Source organism: Rhinolophus sinicus, chromosome 12 (genome assembly GCF_057876585.1).
Source record: "Rhinolophus sinicus isolate RSI-liver-muscle chromosome 12, RSI-T2T, whole genome shotgun sequence".
NCBI classification, from domain to species: Eukaryota; Metazoa; Chordata; class Mammalia; order Chiroptera; family Rhinolophidae; genus Rhinolophus; species Rhinolophus sinicus.
The window spans coordinates 57131136-57157249 of NC_142512.1; the positions used below are offsets into that span (position 1 = coordinate 57131136).

General features: G+C 61.5%; 1 protein-coding gene across 5 annotated transcripts; it reads left to right on the forward strand.

Moving 5' to 3' along the window:
- Positions 1-1336: 1336 nt before the first annotated feature.
- ASPSCR1 (ASPSCR1 tether for SLC2A4, UBX domain containing) lies at positions 1337-25981 on the forward strand. 5 transcript variants are annotated; one of them, XR_012492025.2, is made up of 16 exons: positions 1337-1512; positions 2466-2521; positions 5629-5743; positions 7147-7247; positions 12532-12589; positions 13540-13613; positions 13924-14356; positions 20017-20156; positions 20325-20406; positions 20777-20843; positions 21484-21546; positions 21834-21941; positions 25153-25204; positions 25479-25548; positions 25628-25800; positions 25886-25981. XR_012492025.2 is itself a non-coding variant. In XM_074319502.2 (16 exons), the coding sequence occupies exons 1-16, from the start codon at positions 1411-1413 to the stop codon at positions 25897-25899; spliced, it is 1653 nt and encodes a 550-aa protein (XP_074175603.2). In that variant the 5' UTR covers positions 1341-1410; the 3' UTR covers positions 25900-25981. The 5 variants fall into 5 exon arrangements, 4 of the variants coding, with proteins under 4 accessions (XP_074175604.2, XP_074175603.2, XP_074175605.2 ...); XM_074319502.2 differs by having other exon boundaries at positions 1341-1512; positions 21889-21941; XM_019735691.3 differs by lacking the exon at positions 1337-1512 and adding an exon at positions 1694-1964 and having other exon boundaries at positions 21889-21941.
- Positions 25982-26114: the final 133 nt, after the last annotated feature.

Below are 26114 nucleotides of genomic sequence, written 5' to 3' on the forward strand. Positions count from 1 at the left end.
CACTGCCAGGGTGCCCTGCCACCACTAGGTGAGAACCAGCAGAAGGGGAATGTGCACTTGGGGGGACCGAATGCTGTTTGTCTCTCCATCGAGGGCCATTCCTCCAACAGATCTTTGCTCAGCACAGACCCTGTGCCAGGCTCTGCTCTGTGTGCTGCACAGCGGAGGGCCAGGCAGATGGGCCTGCGGGTGGAGACAGCCAGTAACCAAGTGAGCAAGCACGGAAGGCCTGTCCCAGTGCAGAGGAGGCTGACGAGCTGAAGAGGGCAGGCTGCGGAAAACTTGGGGTGCAGGGGGCCTGGCTGCTACAGAACTGCATGTGGTGCCCTGATAGGTTGAAGGGTAGGGCTGGAAAGCTTGACCAAGCCTTGGTCAGAGATGCCCCAGAAATGCCCCAAGGGTGTCTGTGCCAAGGCCCCGTGTGCCCAGCTACACGCAGACAGTGAGGCCTGTGCATGCAGGGAGCAGTGGACCGGACAAAGCCATGAATTACATGACATGGCAGATTGGTGGGCATCGTCTCTCATCCCTGCAGACCTGGTAATGGCCGGTAAGGGGGCTTGACCAGATCACCTCCAAAGTGCCCGGGACATGAAATCTCCAACATCCTGTGATACTCCTGGCCTTAGGGGAGGGGGCTGACCTATGGTGACCTGTGATGTGTATGGCTCAGAGGCCTTGAGGTTGCAGAGTGTTGGATGGGCTGCCGGACAGTGAGGGACTGAGGGGCCACCCTGAGGCTTTCCCGTTTTCTTACGCATGCAGGCGGTGTCCGAGTTTGTCAGTATGCTCTTGCCTATGAGGCTGCCGTGTCACTGACATAAAAGCGGGGCAGCACCCACGCAGGAGGGCTGGGAGGATCCCACATACCCCTCCTCCAGACCTTCCACAACCAGGTTCGTCCAAGTTTATTTGGCTGCTGGTAGAGTGAGCCTCTACTGACAATGTAGACCGCCCACCTCAGACTTGCGCTGAATCTGCTCTCTGGTCTGGAGCTTCTGGAGCAGAAGTCTTTACTCTTAGCCATCCTCCGACCTTCACACCACCGCAAGGACAGAGGTGACCACAAGGGATGGGAGAGTGGGGGTAGTCGCCCGGAGGGGAGCCCAGGCCTCGGCGCGCCCGCGGCCCGCACGGCCTTCCTCTTTCTGCCGCCGGTTCCACGTGGCTAGGTGGAGTCCCGCGGCCACGTGGCGACCATTGGGGTGAACACGCGCTCCGGTGACCCTGCGGCAGCGCCGGGGGCGGGGCCAGGACAGGAGGCGGGGTCTGGGGCGGGCCCGGAAAGTGCTCCGGCCCCCGCCCACAGGTCCCGCCCCCGCGGCCGCGTGGCTGTGCGTCCCGGCTGTTGCCGATAAAGTTGTTTGAAGTCTGGCAGGCGGCGGCGGCGGCGGGTCACGTGATCGGAAGATGGCGGCCCCGGCAGGCGGCGGGGGCTCCGCGGTGTCGGTGCTGGCCCCAAACGGGCGGCGCCACACGGTGAAGGTGACGCCGAGCTCCGTGCTTCTGCAGGTGCGGCCGCGAGCGGCAGGCGGCGGGCGGGGGGCGGCGGGCGGGCCGCGGGGGCGCGGCGCCGGGCCCACTCCTGCAGTTGGCTCCGGGGGGCCACGGGGCCGGGCCTGCGGGGCGGGGCTCGAGGCGGCCAATGAGCGGCCTCATGGTGCGGCGGGCCCGCCCACATCCGCGCCGGGGTCCGGGGCTCTCCTGTCCCGCGTGGCTGCGGACTGGGGGCGGGCTGGCGAGGGTCGGCACTTATGTCATCCGCTCCGAGTCCGCGGCGCGCAGGAGCTCGGCCTGTGTTCCCATCCCTGGGGCGTCCTCCGGCCCGTGTCCGCTGTGGCTGGGTGTGCCGGCCTCTGCCTGGAAACTGACTTGCTGAGTCACTGCAGTTTCATTGGGGCAGTTGGTTGACCCCAAATCCGTTACATTAAAAATGTTTATTGGGTTCTGCTGTGTAGGGGACGGTGCGCATATTACGGCCTGCTGGGAAGAGCCCGTGGGGGGTCGGGGGGACTCGGTGCGTGCAGCGCACAGGAGGGGGCCGCCCACGATCCCCTTGAGCTGGCTCTGGAGTTGGCTCGTGGGGAGGAGGGTGAAACGCGGCTGGCAGAGGGGCCCAAATTTGGACTTTATCTCTGAGAGTGGGGAGGGGGTTCTGGAATGTATATAGAAAGATGTCTGTAGTGATGCATGGACTGTTGGGGACTGGCCTGAAGGTTGTCGAGTAGAGCTGGGGTGACAAGTCAGGTGCAGTGAGGAGGGGGACAGTGAACAGCTTGTGGGTGAGGCATGTGGAGCTGTCGAGTGGACAGTCCATCATGTGGCTTGTACTAGGCTTTGTCCAGCAGGGCCAACTGGCTCTCCAAGAGATGGACTCTGCCCTCCGCGGCCTCCGTGCCACTGTGCCTGCCAACCAAGTGACCAGGCCAGACACAGTGGCTCACGTCCTCTCATCTCACGCCTAGGTTCTGGAGGACACGTGCAGGAAGCTGGACTTCAACCCCAGCGAATACGATCTGAAGTGAGTGCTCTGGCCAGGCTGCCACCCTGAGGCCACCCACCTCCTCCCCCAGGGCCCTGCTGAGGGGCTTAAACCAACAGAAATTTACTCTCTGACAGTCTGGAAGCCAATAGCCCCAACCCAGCTCTTGCAGGGACAAGCTTTCGCCTGAGGTCTAGGAGAGGATCCATCCTCCTCTTCCAGCTTCTGGGTCCTGCTGACAGTTCTCGGCTGTGGCCACGTCACTCCAGTCTCTTCCTTCTCCTCACATGGCCTTCTCCTCTGTGTGTGTGTGTTCTGTCCTCTTTTGTCGCATAACCACACTTGTCATGGGATTTAGGGCCCATCCTGATCGAGGATGACCTCATGTTGAGATCCTTAACTCACATCTACAAAGTCTCTCTTTTCAAATAAGGTCACAGTCGTGAGTTCTGGGAGTAAGGATGTGGGCATATCTCTCAGGGATCATCATTCACCCACTGCACAGGGTTTTGTGCATTTGGTTGTGTAAGTTTCTGGTGGGGCTCCGAGGGCAAGAGGAAGTAGCTGTGGAGAAATGGGAAGAAACCGGCACACTAGGTTTCTTACAACCCCTGAAGCTGCTTGCACGCATGGGTCTAAAACGGAAAGGACTGGAGCCCCACACTGGTGGGTTGCGCATCTGTCCCACGGGAGGAGATTTCACTGTAGTGATATGTTTTTATGGTATGGCTGTCCTCGCTTTAGTGGCAGAGAGGAGCCTGTGGCGTGGGAGCCTGCTTCGTGGGCCTTGCCCGTGCTTTGTCGTGCGTGGGGCTTTTCGCAGAGGAGACTCTGAGTGGACGCACCCTCACGTTATCCCAGCTCCCCATCTCCTTGCCTGACCCCCAAGAGTCCCAGGACTCTGGCTCCATGCTGGGCTGTCCCCCAGCTTCCTGTCACAGAGCCACATGCCCTCTCTTTTCCCTTCACCTGCCTCAGTCCTTGGTTAGTATTTAGTTGGAGTTATCAGATGTCAGGTCTCTTGCAACCTTATCACCTTTCTCGTGTCTCCCTCTTCTCTGCTGACTGTACAGCTGCCCATTGAAGAACATGGGTTTGAACTGCGCAGGTCCTCTTACACGCGTGTTTTCTTCAGTAAACACCTGTACTGTTTCAATCCACGGATGTGGAGGCCCGCCTGTGTGCACCGATCTGTGCCATTTCACGTAAGGGACTTGAGCATCTGCGGACTTGGTGTCCATGGGGGGGTCCTGGAACCCATCCTCTGCAGATACCGAGGGAGACTGTAGTTAAGTTTTGGGGAGTCAAAGTTACATGCGGAATTTTCAACCCCGGGGGTTGGCGCCCCTAGCCCCCTTGTTGCTCAAGGGTCAACTGTGTTTGTTTAAAAAGGGCTGCTACTGCTGGGGAGGGCAGCCTCGTGTGTGGTCACATGTGCAAAACCTTCCCCTGACTCCAGGTGCCCAGCCTTCTTGCCCTTGGGTTCTCCCTCGATCTCCCGTCCTGTCTCACAATGGACATTGGAATTGTTGCGTGACAGTCTCCAGGCAGTGTTAACATGGATATAAAACTGCCTTCTTTCTCACTCCTTCCAAATGCCTGGGCCTTATAAACTGTTCACGTTCTGAAAACCGTTGTTTCCTGCTGTGTATTGGCATTCATGCAGCTGGTGACCACGGTATGTGTGTGCATATCCCCCATGCTCTCTTGCCAGCACCGTAGTTATCTCCTAAACTTTCATTAGAAATAGAGCTGAGTCCGACTTTTTCTGCGGCCTAAGTAAGGTCTCTTATTCACTCTCCTCCTGATTTGCTGTCTGTCTCCTCTACAGTCAAGGCCACGCAGATGTGGTGGTTTCACAGATGCCATGGGCGTGAGCTTTTCTCAGGCCCGAGTGCTCTGTAGGGTTAACAGTGGTGGTTCTCGCTCTCGTACGGGTCCTGGGAGCAAAGGGTGTTGGGAGGAGAGGGACCAGGGTCAGGAAGGCCCCGGGGTTGCCTGGCTGAGACCCCCCTGCCCATGGGTGAGGCAGCGTCCCAGTCTCTGAGGCTCGCCCTCCTTCCTCTTCTCTCAGGAGTAGGTGTGTGACTCCTTGTAGGTCCACAGCCGGCATGTGATCCATCTTGGACATCAGGGGCCGCCTTTGTGGTCCCAGCTCTGCCTTTGAGTGGCCTGGGCTACCTATTGGTTCTTCTCACCTGAGTTTCTTGTTTGGGAAGCACCACGCTGAGCATGGCCCCGGCCTGGCCTTCCGTAAACGCAGGCTGCCAATTAAGACCAGCAGGGTCACGGAGGCTCCTGGATTCTCTCCCTGCCCTCCTCTCCTGCCATTGGGTATTTCCTGACGTGGCTCATTGGCTGTCTTCATCCCCCCAGTTCCTTCTAAGAAACTGTGCTCCCTCTGGGCCCACGACTTCCGTCACAGGGATCAGAGGAGGCTGCAGGCCCACCCTGTTGTCTGAGGGCCCACGTTGGCCTCTTCCTGAGCGGGTGGGAGACTCAGAGCTGCCAGGTCCCTGCGCAGCGGCTAATCTGAGCTGGATGTGGGCAGAGACTGATGGGTGGCTCTGAGGTTGAAGACTTCGCTTTGCGAGCCGGGAATGGCAGTCTCGGCCCGTCATTCCCGGACCCCGGCCGTATGTGGGCCTGGCTCTCCATGGGGGCTTCCGGCCGGTTCCCTCTGTGGCTCTCTAGAGCCTTTGCCTTCTGTCTTTGGGGTTGTGGCCCTGCCTCAAAGGTGGCAGGATCAGGAGGAATGGGAGCTGGTCATTTTGGGAGTGAACGCAGTGGCTGGACTGTCTCGGGGTACAGTCGTTTGGTTAAAGCTTTCCGAGCACAGCAAGGTACATGCCCCTCAGTTGCTTCTGTGTGTTTCTATTCCCTGACCTGTCCTTGGGCCGCCCATTGCTTCCCATTGAAGGAGCAGCCAGCCCCTCGGATGCCTGTCTCCCCTCTTGCGCTGCCTTCCTGCACTCAACTGTGTCCGCTCACTTTGTCTTTCCTTCAGAAGACCTGTCGCCAGGGACCCACTTCCCCCTCTGCCAGCCAGAACCCCGTTTTCACAGCCTCAGAGGCACTGGAGGGAGTTGCTGTGCAGGCTGCGTTAGCATCTGCACGGCAGCCCTGGGCTCTGGTCTGTGTTACAGGTTTCAGAGGAACGTGCTTGACCTCTCTCTGCAGTGGAGGTTCGCCAACCTGCCCAATAACGCCAAGCTGGAGATGGTTCCTGCGTCCCGCAGCCGTGAGGGGCCCGAGAACATGGTAGGTGCCCTGGGGCCGGCCAGCCGTGCTGCGTCCCACTCTTCCCCGTGGGCTGTGGGCTGTGGGCAGCTTCGCAGCCGAGTTCTTGCACCCATGTTTGCCTTCTTGGGGCCAGGCCAGAGCCATTTTCACTTGGATGATGGGAAATGTGCTGAGGGTGCTTGGGGCTTAGCAGTGCTCTAGCCTCCGTCTCAGCGTGTGAGCGGCACCCACCAGCCAGCAACCCTGGTCACAGTCGTCAGGGTCTCGGCCCACCTGCAGAGCTCTGACAAGACTCGAGTGTGACCTCAGTTTGGGAGGAGAGCACGTGGCCCGGAGGCTCCGGATTTGCCCTGGCTGCTCCCACCAGCCTCGCCAAGACCATAGCCCGAGTCTTCCACCAGGTCAGGAACATTGTGGTCCTAGAGATTTAGGGAACAGCTGCCACGGAGAGGCACCCTCCTAAGCACCCCTACTCCCTACCCCGTCCTTTACTCAACTAATTGCGAGGGGGGCGGCCTTTGTGCCGTGAGAAACAAGGGAACTCGGGCCCTGGGGCGTTGCTCAGGGCTCCAGAGTCCACCAGGAGGCAGGCCTCGGGGACTGACCCTAACACCTCTTTTTTCCGTTACAACCAGTTCTCAAAGTTTCACATGGAGGGAACGCTGACTTCCCTTGGGGCCTGCTCAGGTGTATATTGGGAAACTGGGTTCCCACAGAGCGGCTCCCTTTGTTTGGGGATTTAACGTAAATGTGCACTTGAAGAGGCCCTTGGCCCAAACAGCAGGCAGGGCTGTGACAGAGAATCCAGCGTCAGGCCATGCGGGTGGGCTGTACGAGCTCAGGGTTGCACACACGCCCACCTCTGGGGCCCTGCCCACCTCTGGGCCCTGCCCACCTCTGGGCTCTGCTCACCTCTGGGGCCCTGCCCACCTCTGGGGCCCTGCCCACCTCTGGGGCCCTGCCCACCTCTGGGCCCTGCCCACCTCTGGGCTCTGCTCACCTCTGGGCCCTGCTCACCTCTGGTGCTCTGCTCACCTCGGGGACTCTGCATGAGCTCTGGTGTGTCATCAATTGACAGGGAGTCCAGAAAGGAATTTCCCCCCTTTTGGGTTGTAGGCTTGTGTCTCTGTTTAGGGACACAATTACTACAAATAGACTTATAAAAGCAACACGCTCATTAATGGACAAGTTCAGAAAACACAGCATACTCGTTTTCTATGGCTGCGTAACAAATTACGTCCAAACCTGGCAGCTTGAGACACAAGAACCTACCAGTGTGTGCAGAGGGGCAGTACTGGCCGGCAGCATTTGGCCCCCACGCCCCACGAGATAACAGGAGCCCTCCCACCCGTGCCCTGACAGCCGGCCTGGGTCCAGACAGCTGCTTTCCTTCTCCCTCAGTCCGCCTCTCGCCTCCTCAGGTTCGCATCGCTCTGCAGCTGGATGATGGCTCCAGGTTGCAAGACACTTTCTGCTCGGGCCAGACGCTCTGGGAGCTTCTCAACCATTTTGCACAGACGAGGTGAGCATCAGGGAGCGGGTTTCAGCTCTGCCCACTGCACGGTGGGGGTGGTGCGGTGGGCGGTGGGGCTGTTCCAGAGCTGCGGCCCCGGGCTCTGCTGCGCTGGAGGCTGCACCTGGGGGGCTCGGTGGTCCCGGTGAGAGGACTGGTCTGAGATGGGGCGCTGCCTGTTCACTAGCCACAGCCAGCTTTCCTGGTGTGATGCCAGGCCTCGCCCTCCAGGAAGAGCAAGGCCACACTTGTGCCCTGTGGGGTTTGGTGAGCAGTGAGGGGAGAAGTGGGGTGCTGGGCCCCTCGGCTGACAGATGCTTTAGGTATAAAACTCCGTTACCATGAAAATGGGTTCTGTTTGAAAAGAAAATGTTCTTAATGATAATTGACGTGTGTCTGTTTCTACGTGGTGACTAATGCTTTAAACTGGGCTCCTTAATGTGTCAAAATGGTCGCCCTTTAAGAGTTGGCCTGTCATTATGAGGTGGAAGTCTTGTCCACTTTGAAAGGTCTCAGCCAGCAGGACAAAGGGACTGTGGGCAGGTGTGAATCTGTGCCCCACAAAAATGAGGAGTAAGCCAGAGGAGGGGACTGGGCTCTGCGGTATGGGGCCCACCTCCCTGGAAGGACCCGGGCACTCAGGGCGCCAACAGAGCACAAACCAGAGGGAAGCTGGGGGCCTCCACGGAAAAGAGACCTGGGGACGCCCTGCGGTGAAGATAGGGTGAGAGTCCCGTGTGGGAACAGTCAGCAGTGGGGGCAGACGAAACCAGGCAAGTGTGGAGAACAACGTCCTCTGCGGGTATACTGGACTGACCTGGTCCTCAGGTGTCAGGGGAGGGCAGGGCCGCCTCAGGGACATTCGTGGTTCACAGGAGCCCTGACGACGGGTTTACTTCTAAACGATGTTTATGACGTAGTTTAAGAAACATCAGGAGTGGAGACAGCTCTTGGAAGAAATTGGTGCCATCAGGGGCAGGCGGGCCTGGGAGGGTTTATAGAGCCCTCGGCCCAGACAGCAGTGGGTACGTCAGGATGCATGCTGGCAGTTTGTTTGTGTGCTTCATCGACACAGGAGTATTGTGCCCTAAGCAACTTGTGCACGCTCTTTTTTTGCTTATGAAGCTGTCATGATGTCCCAGACGTTCCTTTAGAGGGTCGTTTGCTGTGTGGTTCGTTTGTGTGGACGCTGCCTCATTTGTGCAGCCCCAGCCAGCACTTCTGGTTTTCACTCCACAGACACCGGAAGTCTGTGCACACTCCCAGCTCCTCCCCGAGAATAAATTCCGAGAGGCAGAATTGCTGGGCTGGCAGGTAGGGGCATCCTTAAGTTTTACCTCCAAAAGTGCCAAGCCCAGCCTTTCCTTGGAAGCTGGCGTTCCTTTGGTGGGGTTCACTGACCTTGAAGCAGGTTCCCATCAGGGAGGGTGGGTGGCGCCAGCCCCAAAGCGAAGACCAGATGCTGAGGCCACTGCAGGTCCCGGACAGGTGTGAACGAGGTGCTGGGTGCAGAGTGACGTGCTGCTGGGGGCCTGTGGGCAGGTGTCTCTGGGGTTCCCCGCAGGGTGGAGCCCAAGGAGCTGGCTTTTCTTACTTGGTGCTTTTGTGAAGAGGTGAGTGTCCCAGAGCAGCTGGCGTGCAGCGCTTGGCGGGGCGTCGGAGGCAGCACAGCACCTGGGTCTACTGTTGCTCAGGTGGCCGGTCCTTTGCCTGGGGATCAGGGTGGGCATCTGGGGCTCCTAACTGGCCACTTGACATGCTACCTGGGCCACACGTGCGGGCCACAGAGGTAATTAAGAATTTCTGGTAGCCACATCAAAGGAGAGTAAAAACAGGTGTGATTAATTTTAAGCATTTGGTTAACTGGACTCCATATACCAAATATTACCCTTTGAACATGCAATCAACAGGAAAATGAGATTTTATATTCTTCGTTGTGGGAGGTCCCTCACACCTGGAGCCGGCCTCCCTGTGGGCCAGCTGCCGCACGTGCTCAGCTCTCACATGGGGCTGCTGGGTGCCTCAGTTGGCCCTCGCCTGGATGTGGACTGGCCAGTCTTCCTCCTGCTTCTCGAGCATCTGCTCCAGGGAGGGCCACGAGGAGAGGGGCCCCAGGCACGCCACCCCCAGGCTGGATTCTCCCCCACAACCCTGACCCCTCTGCTCCCAGCCTGATTTCACCTCAAGCCCACCTCAGCACCACTCATCCTACCAGTAGCAAAATTGTGGATTCGGGGGTCCCTGGGGAGGGCAGGGCGTCTACATATTTCTCTTGGGGTCTGAGGTCTGAGGCTGGGGTGCAGCCTGGGGGTGTACTGGGGGCAGGTTTGTGTGCCGAGTCCCAGGGCCTTGCACTTGGCCAGAGGCATAGATGCTGGGTGTCCACTCAGCTCTCAGGCAGGCCCCACCTCGTTTCCGTGGGAAGCCAGAGGCCACTTCCGTCTTCAATTGTCCCTGGTCTGTCTCTCCTGGAGAAGGAGGCTGGTTCTGTCCAGCCTTGACCGTCTTGCTGCCTTAACCTCATCCCCTCATCTTTTCATGCCTGGGCTGCCAGGTGGGAGGTGGGTGTTACCTGGCCCCTTGGGACGTGACCTCACCAACGTGGGAGTCCCTGTGGCAGCAGGAACCCTTGCAGCCTGAAGTCACAGCTCTGTCAGTTGGCTGGGTTTTTGTTGTCCTGGCGTGGGCAGCGTGGTGGTGCCAGGTGTGTGTTGGCAACACCTGTGTTTGTACCAGCCACGACTTGGTCAGGCCCAATAGGTGACACAGACAGAAGGGGCTTCAGGTGGTCTGGCTTGTCCCCAGTAGTGGGGACAGTGTGCTTTGTTCCCCTGTACCCTGCCTGGCTGGCTCCCGCTGGCCCCCACCCGACCAGGGGAACAGGTTTGCTGGCCTTACACTCCCTAAGCACCATGGCGCCCAGCTGAGGTGGCGTCTGGAGCAAGGCGGGCACCCACGCCCAGCCTCGCGTGGTGGCTGGTGGCTCTGCCTGGGTCTGGAACACACAGCTTCTCGGGAGGCCCAGCACAGCCCCCTCAGGGACGTTTGGAACTTCAGCGAGGCCTGTTGCAGGGGGGCGGGGGGCTCTTGCTGAGGGTGCGTGAGGGGACGGCTCCTTGATGCGCTGGAATGTCCCCTGGGTCCACTGTCCCGGACGGAAAGCTCTGCTAATTGGCCGGGAAGGTCTGGAAGTGATTGGGCCACCCCTCCCCTCGCGTGTTTACAGGGAATCGGATCCCTCTGGAGGAGCCGCACATCAAAGCTCGGCTGGCTAGTGTTTGATGTCCAGAGGCCTCGGAAGGCAGGAGGCAGGCGGCAGGCGCTAGGCCCTGTTTGTGATTTGTGGTCCTGCTTGCATGGTCCTGGGGAGGATTGCGACAGGTTCTCCTCTGGCACTTTAGGGTCTTGTGGTTTCCTGAGGCCTGGCCTGGGGTCACTGGGTCTCGGTGGGCTGAGTCCCAGGCCCTTTGGGGCACGCCCTCATCCCATTGTGCGAGGTCACCCAGCATGGCAGCCCAGCGTCACTGTGGTCGAGGCTTTCAGCCGGTGGGTCTCCTCCTTCCTGCGGAGACCTCAGGAGGCAGTGAGGCTGGTGGTGCCCAGGCTTGGGCAGGGGCAGGGCCACACCGCATCCAGGAGCTCCCACAGCTGGCTCTGGATTGTGGGTCACAGCCCTGAGCAACACACAAAAGCATAAGCTAAAAGCAGAGAAACAGGCAAAACCCACACCAGACCACACAGTGGGCCTGGTCACGGCCTTGGACGCGGAGTCTGTAGAGTGCGTGTGCAGTCGGAGACCCCGCTGCCTCTGGTCCCGGGCCCAGCTCCCGTGTCTTCCCGTCCCAGTCACGTCCATGTGGGTGAGCAGTGAGGCCTGGAAGGGCAGTGCTGCACGGCCTGACGTCCCTCCGGGCCTCCTGCCCTGTGGGCCCAGCCCCTACGGCTGCCTGGGTGTTCCAGGGACCGTCTGGGGTAGGCGTTTATTTGGAGGGCTGGTTTACAACTATGGAAATGCTGGAGTGACTTCTCCTTGGTGGGCACAGGCCCGTGTCTGCCGTGTAAACGCTGCAGAACCAGGACTCGGTTGGCATGCAGCCCGTAACCGGGGTCGTAGCTTGGGCCCTGGTAGTGCGAGGTGGCGTTGGGTGTGGTGTGGCACGGGTGCGTGCGTGCATGTCTTTTGCGCCCATCCAGCGGTGCTGCGGGGGCCGGCTCTCTCCCATCTCGGGATCCGGCTTAGGAGGGAACAGGACTCGGTGGCTGGTCCTGTGTGGGCAGATGCCCGCTGCCATCTTACTGGAGAGCACAGCCTCCAGGATAAGAGGGGGGACAGTCTCGCCCTGGTCAGCTGGTGACCTGGGTGACAGCGCTGAGGCGTCGCCGGGTGGGGACACCTGCTGAATTTGCTATTAATGTTTTCCCAGACGATGGAGAGAGGTCTGCGGTACGTCCACAGTGTTTCCAAGCTGTTTGTCCCCAGGAGGTTCCCACACCCAGCCGTGTGGCTCAAGGCTGAGAGCCTGGGCTGCCCAGGTGCGCCTCTGTCCTGAGCCCTGCACAGCCTTTGGTTTTGTTTTGTGTGTTTACTGATGACAGTGATTTCAGGGGCCCTCAAGAGCCATCGGTGTGGGCCTATCCTGTGACCATGCGGACCTCTGGACACACTTCCCGAGGATGCACCATTGCACCCTCCCCAGGGGTGGCCCTCAGGCCGCCCACCCTGGGTGCAGGCGGCAGGGCCCCAGTCCTAACACGAGGCTCCGGTCAAGAGCCACCGCTTGGCCCTCAGGAAGACCCCGGTCCCGTTTGTTCCCATGTTGCCCTGTGGGGCCTGGCTGGAGGGGACAGCACTCGGAGTACTGGTGGCCTCAGAGACCTGGTGTCTGCCTCAGAATCCACTTAGTGGATTTGTGCCCTGAGCTGCTGCAGGCACTTTAGGGGTCAGCGACTCTCCTGGAGGACAGTTTCAGATAAAAGCCCAGATCACAGTCCCCCGGGACTATCTTTCTCATCGCTGCCCCTGGGCACAGTTGATAGTGACCCTGGGCCCGTCCAGGAGGTGGCCGGTGCTGCTTGCCTCCCTGCTCTGTGTCCTACGCTTCAAGTCTCGAGGCTGGTGGGAGATACGCCCAGGCCATGTGCTGGTGGGTCAGGCCTCTCGGGCAGGTGGCTGCTTCCTTCTGGGTAGGGTGGGAGGGGCTCTACGCTGACTGCCTGGGTGCCATCCCAAGGGCACCGGTGTCCCTCCTACGTGCCAGCGGCCAGCCTGTGATGTTTCCTCCCTCTCCTGCAGGGAGTGTCTGGAACAGCCGAGTGAGGCCAGCCCGGTCTGCGTGTCTATGAGGGATGAGGTAGGTGCTGCCGCCCCACCCGCCTGGCCCCGGGCCCCACCTCCTGCTCCCAAGCGGCCACGCGGGCCCAGCCCCGTTTTCCAATCTGGAAAACTCACTCTCCTTCAGACCCGCCTTCAAAGAGTGTGTGTGGGGGGGTGGGGGTGGGGGGGCTTCAGTTCTGAAAGCATGATGTGTTTCATGGAAGAAAGGCAGGCCGCCGGCTCCTGGAACTAACCGCGGGCCGCCCAGGCGCTCCCAAACCTCCCTCAACGCCCTGTTTGTTTTCTCAGCTTCTTTCAAAGCCCAAGAGTCACAAAAGTGGTTTCATTTTAATAAATATTTGCTTTGCTCCGTGTTTTGATCTTTTTCAAAACCGAGTTCAGCGTGGTGCAGGCCCAGCCTGGCCAAGGCCCTGCCTGTCCCCACCCACCTTCCCGTGACGGGGACCCTCCTGGCGCTTGGTCCCCTGGCTCACAGGGGCTTTTTGTTTTGACTCTGGCCAAGTGCCCTTTCCTGGCCCAGGGTGGCCACTGTCCCCAAGGGGCCCCAGGAGGGCCCTGATGTGGATGGGATGCACCCACCAGGGCTGAGGGGATTTAGGGAGTATGTGCTCCCCTGGAGGACCCAGACCACTGGGCCTTGGGCACTTGGGTCGGGTCAGGGCCATCGTGGTCAGTCCATCCCTCAGAGGGCTGGCCAACTCGCCAGAAGTGGCCTGCCCAGGCCTGGGATGAGGCAGGGTAGGGGGACAGAGCCCAACCAGTGAACAAATGCTTGGGAGCAGCTGGGGGCCCCATGGTGCTGGCACCCAGGCTGGAATGGGGCGTGGGAGGGCTAGGCAGGAGGACAGGGCCTCTGGTGCCCTCAACAGGGTCATTGCGAGTCCTCGGCCCAGGCCAGGCAGGTAGCTTTGTCAACGAGGGGTCAGCGGATGTCCGGGGCACAGCTGTCCTGTCCCCTCCTTGCAGGTGACTGGCAGAGCCGCCTTGCAGAGCACGACGCTGCAGTCACTGGGCCTCACCGGGGGCAGTGCCATCATCAGGTGGGCCCTCAAAGGAAAGAAAATGGGAAATGTGGAAACAGAGGGAGGGGCACACGTGCCCTCTTGCCACCTCTCCCCTAGATCTGAGGCCACTGCCCTGGGGCTCTCCCACCTGTGTGGTGGGGGTGGGGGTGGGGCATGTCAGGCAGGCGTCTGCTCTCTGCAAGGGCCAGTGGGGCAGGTGTGCAGCCCATGCATGCGTCCCCCACCAGGTGAAGTGAGACGTGAGGGGGCGGGAGGGCCTCCAGGGGACTGGACTCAGATGTGAGAGCCATGTGTGGACTTTCATTCTCTCTGCCCCCACCCCCAGGTTTGCCATGAGGCAACGCATTTCAGCCATCAAGCAGGAACCTGGAGGTTCCCGGAGTGAAAGCCCAGGGAGCCCGACCCCTTCCGTGTCGGCCGAACAGGCAGCCAGCAGCCCTGTCCTGCCGTTGAGCTCCATGGGTCTCAGCCAGGGGGACATGAGCCGTCAGGACCAAGCAGTCACCTCAGGGGCCAGCCACGTGGATGGCCTGGGCCCAGAGCCTGCGTCCATGCAGGCAAAACAGACCTCAAAGCAGCCCGTACCTGCCCCCTTTGTGCCTTTTTCTGGCGGGGGACAGCGCCTGGGGGGCCCCCCTGGCTCTGCGAGGCATCTGATGTCACCTTCAGCCCAATTGCCAAAGTCCTCCAGCCCCGGAGGCCCCTCCAAGCCCAAGAAGTCGAGGCCTGGCCAGGAGCCCCAGCCAGAACTGCAGCCGGTAAGGGGTGAGCTGGGTGCCGGGGTCCTTCCTGCTGACCGCAGCTGACCTCTTGGCCGGTCAGCCTTGGGGGACAGCAGGGTCGCTGGGCACTTTTTCATCTTCTCAGGGAAGTGATTTTTTGGCATTGTTTTGTCTTCAATCAGCTTCACTGAGGCACCATTTTAAATGTAGTTTGATGGATTTTGACAAACTCATGTTGGCCCATGACCACTGTCACAGCCAAGAGAGCTTGTCTTTCGGGTGGCCCTCGCGTGGGTGCGGGGACTGTGAACACTCCTGTCCCAGGCCGTGCCTCAGAGCCGTCACCCTCCACCCTGCTGTCTGAGTCACTGGTTTTGACTTGCAGGTGGCTTTGGCATTGATTGTCCCATGTCGCACTTACTGCTGAGCCAAGCATCCCCGCAGCTCATCCACCACCAGCCGGTGGGGGTGCGGGCAGGCGGAGTGGCTTAGCATCACCCTGACCCAGGCACAGGGACGTTTGGGCCATGTTAGAAACCAGTCTGCAGCCCCCAGTCTCGTGACCTTTGTCACTTGGGCCCAGAATCAGTGGCCAAAAGCAGATGCATGTGTTTGGGGTGAGCCAGTGAGGGGGGCCTGACTCCCACTGGGCTTGTTCTTCCTGGGGTTCCTGTGTTTGGGGCTAGACACTGGGGCCAGGACTGGTTGTCTGTTTCTACCAACCTCACAGTTCAGGGATTGCACGGAGTGGGGCTTCTGGGCCCCTGGCCCCCCAGGCAGACCCTGGTTCTGTGTGTCTTGGGGACCTGTGGATGGCCCTGTGGGCTTGTTCTTGCCCAGGAGGTGGTTGCTGTCTGGATACAGGGTCCCTGCACATCCCGGAGCACTGACCCTGGGCCCCAGGCAGGAGGGGGCATCCGCCTGGTCGCCAGCAGCGCTGCCTTTGATCTGGGAGCCCAGCAGCTGGTCGGTGGTGGGGCGTCCCCGCCCGCCTCGTGCCTCCTGTCACTAACAGCCGCACACCCAGAGGGCCAGCAGGCCACATGGTGTCTGCTTTGTGTCCCTTTTCAGTGCTGGGGGAGGGGAGAGGGGAACAAAACAACTTTTGGGGGAACTTCAAAGGTACAGTTTAGTAATCAAAAGGAGTTTCCAAGTTTCCCATTAATGTTTTGCCTGTGTGTGGTTTTAGGATTTAAATAAAGAGTCGGAAGAGACAGGGTAAAATATAGGCAGGTCCTCGGCTGAGCCTGGGATGGTTTACAGACCCGGCGGCTCCAGCCTTTGATGTCGGAACATTAATTATTAGAAGGTAGTTTAACTGGCCATCAGAACCGGGCTGGGCGAAGCTGGGGCTGCCTGGCGGCCCCTGGCCTGCCCTTTGAAGTTCTCCTGCCCACCGCCCCGCAGCTCTATGCGTGCAGCCTCCGTCCCAGCAGGCACTCCGCCACCCCCGCCCCCGCAGAGGGCATAGGGTCCCTGATCAAAAGCCCCGATCCCCTGGGCAGGATGGGTGGCTGATAGTGGTTGCCCCTGTGCCTGACCATCCTATATGAAGGCACCTGGCACTTCCTTGGCACCTTGCACCATGTCTCAGGGCGGCATCAGCCTTGCTTCTGGCCATCCCCGCTCCCTGGCCTACGGGTAGGAGGCTGGGAGGCACCTGTCCACATGGAGAGCGGCGTTCACCGCCCTGCAGCCCTCCTCTCAGCCTGGGACGCCTGCCCGTGATGTCTCCCCGAGAGCAAGTCCCACTGCCTGTCCCTGCCACGCCCAGTGGTGTGTGTGGATGCCCCAGGCTCTGGCTGCAGCCCCAGCCACCCTCGGGCACAGTATGGCCTTAGCTGGAATGCCCACTGAGGTCTCTTGGCTGATAGGGGAGCAGCTTTGAAGGCGCCAGCTGAGTCTTGGTGGCAGTTTTTGAAGCCTGGTGACAGGCAGGTGCCCTTCAGCATCTCTGTCCTGCAGTGTCTTGTCCACGATGGGACTCAAGGGAGGGACAGATGCCCAGCCTGTGCACCGTAGTGGAGAATGGGTGTCTTGGCGCCCCTGGCACCCGGAGCTGCCCAGACAGGCCGGGGGGCTCCCGTGGATGAGGCCTGGTGGCCCGGTTTGCAGAATTTGGACCCCTTTAGCCTGCTGACTGCAGGCTCCCCGGGGCAGCTTCTGTGCCTGTGGCTGAAACCCTTGTTTACTTCAGTGTTTGGGGCTCCATTCGCCTCTCCACAGCAACATGCCTGGCCCCGCCATGGCCAAGTGGGAGCTGCCCAGCCTCGATGCTGTGGCCCAGTGCTTACCTGCCCTGTTCTCTTCCTTCTAAAACACCTCTCATGTCTTCTGCTGGGAAGGCCAGTGGGCGGGCCCAGGAGTGCCTGCTGGGCCCTGGGCCTGGCTGAGGGAGGGCCTGGCCCCGCCGAGTGCTGGCTGCTGGGCATCTGTGCCTCCGAGCCTCGTGTCCAGGGCCATCTCTCCTGTAGCTTTGCGCCTGCCTGCCCAGGCCTTTGGCGGTGCCCATGCCCTGGCGCTCCCTGCAGGGGCGGTGGCTCTGGGAGTAACTCGGGAGGTTTGGCCTGCATCCCTCGGTAGTGATTCATTTAAGCTCTAAGCCTCAAGGGGAAACGCTTCGAATTCTCTCTCCCCAGAATCATTGTCAGGACCGTCTGGGCTGCAAAGGAGGCGGGAGGGGAGGAGAACAAGAGCCCTCACCAGGAAGCTAGGAATCTGGGCTTGAGGTCACCTCCACAGAGGTTTTACAGTTTTTTCTCCGTGTGTCATCACGTCCTGGAAAATTACTGTCAAGAAAATGAAACTCAGCGGGCAGCAAGGCCACTTCTGACATGAGGGGAACCCTGTGTGCCCAAGTGGGTTCTCAGCCACTTGTGTGGCAGCTGCTGGAGCGTGTCCACCCAACTGTCCAGAGACGGTCAAGCCCATATCTCCACCCAGCGCCCGGTCCTCTCATCCCCTCTGTACTCAGCCCCCTGTGGTGACAGCCAGTGGTGTGGGGCTGTGGTGGGCACTCTCGCAAGCCTTCATCTCCTCAGGTCTCCCTCCACCACCTGTCCGGTGTACTAGGGACTTTCTGAAGGCACCAATGGCTGTCCACAGCTGACAGTTGTCACCAAGTCCCCAGCCCTAAATGGCGTGTCGCTCCAGCCTTTGTTCAACTCTGACTTGTTACCCAGGGCTGCCTCTGAGCGTCACCCTCAGATGGTGCTCCTGTTCCTTCTGCATGCCTCTGGGGCCCCTGGCAGTATCATCCTGGTGAGACAACTATAAGACGGTCCACCAGTGAGGTGACGGCAACTCACGTTCTTGGTGGCAAGCCATCTTCTGTGTGGCTCCCTGGAAGCCTCGAGCCAACCTGGAGATTTGAGTCATGGCGGTCAGCTGTCAGGAGCGTGAGGAGGTTCCAGGCTCCATTATTCTCAGCGCAGAGCCTGGGACCCTGCCAGCCTCTCAGATGCCAACTGAAAGATTCATCTCAGACCCCTCCCCAGGCCCCAGGGATGTGCCCCTTAGCCAGGACGTAGGACTCACTCCCATAATGAGGGTGAAGGCATGACACGTTCCCTCACGGCTGCCACCATGTGCGTTCTGCCTTCCTAATGATATCCTAGATCTCTGTTCTCCATCCAAAAATGTCTCCATAAACTACCTGGGCTGGGAGCCATGCATAATACCTGCTCGTGACCAGGGACCAGTGGGTGAAGGGACAACAGACGAGGCCAGATTGCGCCGAGTGGCCACAGTGAGCACTTGGCTGGCTGAAACCCCTCCTTGAGCCTCTTCCCCCGGGAGCTGTCAGACCAGCCCCTCCCCCACCTCCCTTTGCCTGGAAACGCTCTCTCCTGGGAAGGCTAAGGTGAGGGTTTGAAGCCTCCTGGCTTCTCCCTTGTCATTTGGTAGCATGGTGACATTTCCTGCCAGCCTAGCCACCAATCTGTATTCCTGTGGGACAGGGCCTGCCTGGGGCCAGGACGTGGCAGCAGCCCTGGGGCTGGGCTATTCCCTGGAAGTGCCAGGAGGACAGCAAGGCCAGAGTGGCCATGTGCTCCCTGGGACTGGCTTCACCGCCTGTGTCCCAGGCTCAGGGACTCATCTGGATGGTCAGGCTCAGCTTGGTGCCACCGGCTGCATGTCACCCAATTGCTGCATTCATGGGGTGACTCTTGTGCCTGGGGCTGGGTCCTCTAAGGGAGGTACTAGGACAGGTGGCCCCAGAGCCTTTGTGCTACAGCCCTTAGGGGCCTGGCTCTGGACACGGCGATTCCTGCTCAGGCACATGTGTGTTCTGCCCTCACCCCCCACCCCCCAGGAGCCCAGGCTTGCTCTCGGCCCTTCTGGAATGCAGGCGCCATGGCTGTGGGGGGCAGCCTGGCGCCTGGCATCTTGTTATAAAAAGCTCTGGCGTAGACTGCTCGTGGTGGCTGCAGGATGGTTGTGGCTTTGAAGGGGCAGCCCCCAGGGGCCTCGGTCAGCCACCTATGGGCTCTGCTGCCCAGGCCTCAGCTAGCCCTTCCTGGCCACTGTGCCATAGCATTCTGAGATCAGAGGGTTTTCCTGGCGAGAACCCGCCTCCTTTCTCTGGGGGAGAGGGCATTGTGAAGTGTGACTGCAGGGACCTACCAGAGTGGACAGTCCAAACTTGGGTGTGGCCTGGGAAGGGCCGCGCTGGAGATACCTGGCAGGTGCACTGGGGGAGTGCCTCCCCAAACGCTGAGCAGCTTGGGCCTGGACGTCCCAGGCCAGGGGTCTGACCTTTAGGGCAAGCGGGGCTGTATGGAAGAACCATCAATCTATCAGAGAAGCGAGTTCCCAGCACCCGCTGAGCCCGCCCTGGCCCCAGGTGTGAAAAGCTGGAGGTGTGTGGGGGTGAGGGAGGACAGGACCTGGCGTGGACACCTTGATCAGGCCCGGCTCCTGCAGCAGCCTGAGTGCTGCAGAGTGTCCCCTGCCCCCCTGCTCACTGCCATTACCCACCCAGAGGCCACAAGAGCAAGCCCTGCCTTGTAATTTCCATCGCCCTTGCTGCCAATCAGGATTGACGCTGTCCCTTCCTGTGTCCCCAGGGTGGGCAGAGGGAGGGGCCAGGCTGCTCCCTTGGGGAGTGGTAGTGGGGTCAGCTGGGCCGTGGGGCCAGCGGTGGCAGGTTTTTGCCAAACCTCTAATTTGGGGGCTGCCGCTTCCCCTGCCCCTCCCATGGAGCCCCAGACGTGGCCTTGACCAGGTCACTGCTCCCCAGGCTTTGGGGACCCTGATAGCAGGCAGCTTCCTGGGTCCCTTCCGGTGGGGGGGGGTGAAGGGGGCTCCCATGGAGACAGGAAGTGAGGAAAAGAGCTGCTGGGGGAGGCGGGCCCTGCCAAGTGGCCACTCCCTGACTCCCCCCAGCAGTGACTGAGCCAAGACCCCAGGTCCATGTGCCCTCCTGGTGAGCGAGGGTCCCAACAACAGCGTTGATGAGCAGACCGGCATGGAGGGAGCGGTTCCAGCCTGGACAGGCTTGGCCTGGGTTCCCAACCCACTGTCCCACACCCCACCCTGGAGACCTGGCCCTGGCTGATAGCTGGGGCTGGCGAGTCCTGGGCTTGGCTCAGGTCTGCACGGCTGCTCCCTCAGCAGGGTTTGGGTGACCTGGCCCCATGTGGCACCCGGGCCCCTTGTGGGAGTCTGCGTCAGCAAAGCCCTCTGCCTCGCAGCCGGTTGACCGGGACCCCGTGGTGTGCCACCCTGACCTGGAGGAGCTGCTCCAGGCCTGGCCCGGGGAGCTGCCGGATGAGTTCTTCGAGGTGACTGTGGACGACGTGAGAAGACGCTTGGCCCAACTCAAGAGTGAGCGGTGGGTGTGACCCCAGCCCCTGCTTCCCACCTCAGGCCCCCAGTACCTGTGCCCTCACACACCTGGGAGCATGTGGGGCCCAGGCAGGGGGCACCTAGTACTGTCCAGCTTGTGTGGGACCTCCACTGTGGCTGGGGAGACCCAGGCCTTCACCCACCCCTTCCGCAGGGAGCGCCTGGAAGAAGCCCCCTTAGTGACCAGGGCCTTCAGAGAGGCTCAGATGAAGGAGAAGCTGGAGCGATACCCTAAGGTACCGGAAGGGCTGGGGTGTCGGTGCGGGCTCTGAGCTGGGGCCTGCCTCGGCCACCGCAACCCACACGCCGCTGGCTGTGGTCAGCTGTGCTTCACCCAGGCCTGCACAGCCTGGTTAATTACTGAACCAGTCAGCCCGTTTTATAATGAAAACAGAGTTCGGTGTGTTTTTACACACACACGGGGGCACTGCCCGGGCCTCGCGTCCAGCTCCTGGCACAGCTGTAGCCAGGGATGTGGTGGGGACAGCGAGGGCCAGGGGGCGAGTGGCACTTCCTCCTGCCCCAGTCCTGGTGTCTGCCTCCCGGGGTGGGGGCCTGGCCACCGTGGGCACAGGGGTGCTGCTGACGCCTGCCCTGTCTGCCCAGGTGGTCCTGCGGGTCCTGTTCCCTGATCGCTACATCCTACAAGGCTTCTTCCGCCCCAGCGAGACAGGTAAGCAGCTGCCTGGGCACCTGTGAGGGCCGAGCCCCTCCTGGCTCCTCCCTCGGAGGTCCGTGGCCACCTAACCTCTGGGCTCCAGGGAGGCGGATGTTTTCAGGTGGCTGTTGTCCCTGTGGGGCAAGCAGCAGACTCTGAGCTTGCAGTCTGTTGGGGTGCAGGCACAGGGCCAGGTCCGCCTGGCGGTGCCTGTGACCCTGGGCACCCCGTCACCCCCATCTGGGCATGGAGGGAGGTGGGCCCTGAGCTCCCCATACCCAGCAGCGGAGTCCCTGGCCTGGGGCTGCAGCTGACCTGGAAGGAAGGCACTGATGCCACCACTTCTGAGTGGGGTCCTCTAATCCCCCGCAGGGCTGTGTGACAGTATTGTCACACCTGGGGCCTCCCCAGTCGGTGCTCAGGACTGGGTGATGGGCAGAGACAGAGGCAAAGGGAAGGGGTCCAGCCAGGCCGAGCCCCTCCACCCCCCCACCCCCCACCCAGCGGGGCCTGAGGGCCTGAGGCCCTGCCTGTGGGGAGTGGGGACCTGCACAGCTCAGCCCCGGCCGTCCTGTCCCCCAGTGGGCTGGCGCCATGCATGCGGGTGGGTCCCTGCTGGCCCTGCGCCTCTGCTCACCCGTCCTTCCTCCTCCAGTGGGGGCCTTGCGGGACTTTGTGAGGAGCCACCTGGGGAACCCTGAGCTGCCCTTCCACCTGTGTGAGCTGCCACGTGACCTGCTCGCGTGTCCCGACTCCCTCCTCAGAGCAGCCCCAGAAACAGTATCTGGAGACCCGGGGTGGGGGTGGGGGTGGGGGCGCTGGCCTCCCTCACAGGGCACCTGGGTGGTGAGGGCTGGGATCCCTGCAGGTGAGTCTGCCCCAGGTCAACTCCCCTCACCTCCCAAGCCTCTTGCCCAGGATTCTGCAGCATCAGAGGGGGTGAGAGGGCTGAGGGCGGGTCTGAAATCCTCGAGCTGATAAAGCCTGGGCTTCCCCCTCCCTCAGGCCTGCCTTCCGAGGGGCAGGGGGCTGGGCCCTCCTCACACTGATCTCTCCACAGTCATCACTCCTCCAAAAACCACCCTGGACGACCCCACGCTGACCCTCTTCCAGGTACTGGCTGCTGGGCCTGGGTTGGGTGTGCTGCTAGGTCACTCCGCAGGGCGAGGCCAATGTCAGGAGGACAGGGTGGTCTTGTGCCCTGCAGAAGGTGGCCTGCAGGCAGCTCAGTGCCTCTGCAGTTGGCCCTGGGGGGAGGGGCCCTGGGGCAGGGCTGCTGGGCCCAATCCTGAAGGCTCAAGGGTCGGAGACCACTGCAGGTGGTCAGCTGCCTGCGAGGCCCCTGGGATGCCAGCTGCTGGGCAAGTGTGGCCCTGGGTTGCGGGGCTGCTGCCCGGCCTGCTCCCTTCCCTGCCCCTGCCTTCCCCCACCCGCGCGGCCTCTGCTGGGAACGCCGTGCTGGGGCTGGGCCCTCCCGCTAGCTGGCAGTGCTTCTGCCCGACCCCCCTGTCGGCCCCTGGAGCTCCTGCAGAGGGTGCGGTGCCGAGTGTTGATCTGGCGCCCTGCTGGGCTGCCTGCCAGAGCTGGAGGAATGTCCTGTCCCTTCGCCTGGGAGAGCAGCCTGGGGCCTCCCCAGCCCCTGGCCTAATGGTTTCCTCTTCAAAGTCTCCTCAGATATTTTAATTACTAACAGAGGCCAGCCCTTGTTAAGTGGCCCGCAGGCCCTGCAGAGGTCTGAGCTGGGGCTGCCACCGTTGTGGGGGAGATGGGGCAAGACCGGGCAGAGAGCTGGACGCTCACCAAGGAAAGAAGGCAAGGTGGGCGGGAGCTGAGCGCTGGGCCCCTTTTTCATCCCCCAGGAGCCCCAGAGGCGCTGGGCCTCTTTCCTCCATCCCCGCCCGCCCTCCCTCAAAGGCCAGCCTGTTGATGTGTGAATTTGGGAGATGTTTGGGGATGGAGGGGGACCAGTGCCCAGACCTCCCCCCTAATTGGGAGCCCTGGGGTGCTGCCTGTCCTGCCCCCAAGGCCTGATTCCTGGTGACACTCTGCCCCGGCTACCAGCAGCCGTCTCCTTTCATCCGTCAGCTCAGCCTGGAGCCCGGGGGCCTCCGCGTGGGCTGGCGGGGTGTCGGCCCTGTCCGCCGATCAGAGAGCTGGCAGGGCCCGGAAGGAAGCCTTCCTCCCTCTCATGGGGGAGTGGGCGAGGAAGCCGCTGGCTTTCATGTCCCTGGCAGGGCCGCACTCTGCTGCTGGCTGCCCAGGAGGCTGCCTGGGGCCTGCCCCGTGCTCCAGGGAGGGACAGCTTGCTCAGGGTGGGTGTGGGGGACGGGCAGCCTAGCTGCCCCATTTGGCTGGGAGAGGCAGGGGATGAGCACCAGGGTGGGAGAGTGTGGGTGCAGAGGCCCCAGTGCCCCATATCAAACCTGCTTCCTGGGCCTGAGTCCCCTTCAGAGCTGGTGCTGCCCGCCACTCAGTCCAGAACCCAGGCATCACCCTGGGTGGGTTCTGCAGACGGCCACGATCTGTGGGGCCCCCTCAGCCTGAGCAGGCAGGTAGACCCTCTGTGCTGGTGGTCACAGTGGTTTTCTGTGCTGTCTGCTCACCACTGGTGGATTGGGAGTCAGAGATGCAGGCCAATGGGGAGAGGGCTTCCAGCAGATGCTGAGGGGAGGCCAGGAGTATGGGTTCAAGAGGAGCTGCCCCAAAGGGCCCTGAGAATTCCCGTCTGGTGGGAGGGGCCTTCAAGGCTCTGAGCCCTGCAGCCCCCAGACGGCCCAGCCCAGCTGGTCCCGTGAAATAGGAACATGCTGTCAGTCGGTGCCGTGACAGTGGTCCCAGCACTGGGGGTGGTTTTCCGAGTCAGAGCCTGGCCATGCTGGGAAAGGGGTCCCCACTCTACCACCTGAGCTTCCGGCACCTCCAGAGCCCTAGGGCAGCTCCCCCACACCCACGAGGCTTTGATCCCAGGTGTCACAATGGGGTTTTCAGAGCTCACGGCGTTGTCTGTGCCCCTTGGTTTCTGCTGTGGTCTCAGCGTTCCTGGACCTGATTTGTGAGGCTTCCTCTTTTTAATGCCCCACCTCGACTCCAAGAGCTCGGAGCTAGAGCCAAGAGCAGAGAAAACGCGTGCCCAGCTGGCAGTTGCTGTGGTCCTTTCACCAGAAGCTGGAGACATGGAGGCTCATGCCATTGCTGCTGCCTTGGCCAGCTTTAGGGCTTGTAGCTGTGGTCTCCCTTGGATGCAGAAGTGGCTGGGGAGCAGGTTATGACACTGGGGGCTCTAGTGCCATCCGTCGACCTCTACACCACAGTCCCGCCTCCATACGCCTCCGGGGGCACATAAGGGCTGCATGACCCTCTCGTCCCACACCTGTGCAGTTGGAGTCGGTCCCTGAGCAGAAACCCTTTCCGCCACCCCCCTACAGCTGGGGGCTTAGGAGAGGTGCAGTTTCTGGACCCCCAGGGTGGGTGTTGCACCCAGTTGCAGCACCCTCCTGGTGGGAGGGGCTTCCCGCTGGCTGGACTGGCTCTTCCCACCAGGCCAGACCCAAGTCGAGTCAGGGTACCTGAGCGTGGCTTTTGAGCTGTTGGCTGGTGGATTCTCAAAGGCAGCAGACCTGGGTTGCCCCTCCACCTGCGACTCCCAGAGCAACTTGACTCTGAGTCCCCACTCCCTGTGCCCGTCTCTGTTCAGCTGCTCCCAGTGGGTCTGACTTCTCCTCAGCCTGAGGGTGCCCACCTGACTGCCCCCACAGACCCTCCAGCACTCTTCTTCAGGCAACATAGTTGGGGGAGAGGAGGTGGAGTGGGAGCATGGCCAGCTGGGGAAGGGCTGGTGGCTGCCCTGTGCCTCTGCGGCCCCTCTGGCCATTCGCCTTCCCCATACCCTGACCAGACAGAGCCGACCTGTGGGCCTCCTGCCTCTCTGCTGGGGAGGGGCCATGCAGGCCTAATTGCTGCCTTCAGAGTGTTAACTATTCACCCCAGAACTGGGAACTAGGCAAGAGAGAAGAGGGGAGGGATTAAAATGCCAGCACACAGCTACGCTTCCTGGGCCTACGCTGGGGCTGGCCCCTGGAGGGTCCCCTGTGGTCTGATGCCCTGGGCTGGCTTGCACTGGAGTTAGTGCCAAAGGAGGTGCCTGCAAAGCTGAGCTTGGGCAGCTCTTGGGGGCTGGGGAGCAGGAGGGCTATGGTGAGCAGCTTGCCTCCAGGTGCAGCCCCAAGGCTACCATGGAAGTGGGGTGCAGCCAACCTGCCCCTCTTGCCAGCCTCTACCCACAGTGCTCACCTGGACCCTGAGCTCCCCTCTTCCCTCCCTGCAGGCAAACCTCTTCCCTGCTGCTCTTGTGTACTTTGGAGCTGAGGAGCCAACAGGTGGGTGGGGACCCCCACTCTGCTCACCACCGCACTCCCCACCTGGTCCCCCCCCCCACTGGGCCCAGTACCCTGGCTGATCAGGTGCCCCAGAGCAGGGGGCTTCCTTTGGGTGTGGGAGGGAGATCTGTGGCCCCACACCCCCATACACTACTGGGGCTTCAGGCTGAGACAGCCACCTGCCCAGGCCATGTCCCCAAGCGGAGCGGAGGTGGTGGGTGGGCCCGTGGGTGGGGCCCCTCTGCTTTCTGACCTCGGGCTGGGCCTCCTGCAGTGCTCTACCTGGAGCCCAGGCTGCTGGAACACACCGTTTCCCCGTCTGCAGCTGACGTGCTGGTGGCCAGGTGAGTGCCCGCAGTGGGTGGGGGGCCCACTGCTGCAGCGCTGGCATCATTCATTCCCATTCATTCATTCCGTCCCCAGGTGCATATCCAGGGCCTCCGTGACTCCGTCCCCACCACCAGCCCCTGACTCTGCGCCCGTTGAGTCCCAGCCCGCTGCTGAGGACGCAGTGGGGCCCCTTGAGCCTAGCCCCAGGGCAGCCCAGCCTGTGAGGAGGGATCTGGGCAAGGTGCCCAAGTGGCTCAAGCTGCCTGGTACTGTGGGGGGGTGGCAGGGCAGGGAGGCGCTGCTGGGCAGGAACCCAGGACCCCCAGGTCACCTGGCATGTTTGAATTGCAGCCACCAAGAGGTGAGATCCGCCAGCCCAGAGGGCCCACTGCTGGCAACAGGATCCCTCCCCACCCTGAGCGGGAATAAAGAGGAGAGCTTCTGAAACCCTCCTGTGGCCTTTCTCCAGAAAAGGGCCCCACAGCCCTCTGCCCCAGTGCCCCCTCCCACCACTACACGACTCTCTGGAGCTCCCCACCACAGGCCTCAAGCTGCTCCTGACCCTGGGAACGGCCGGCCC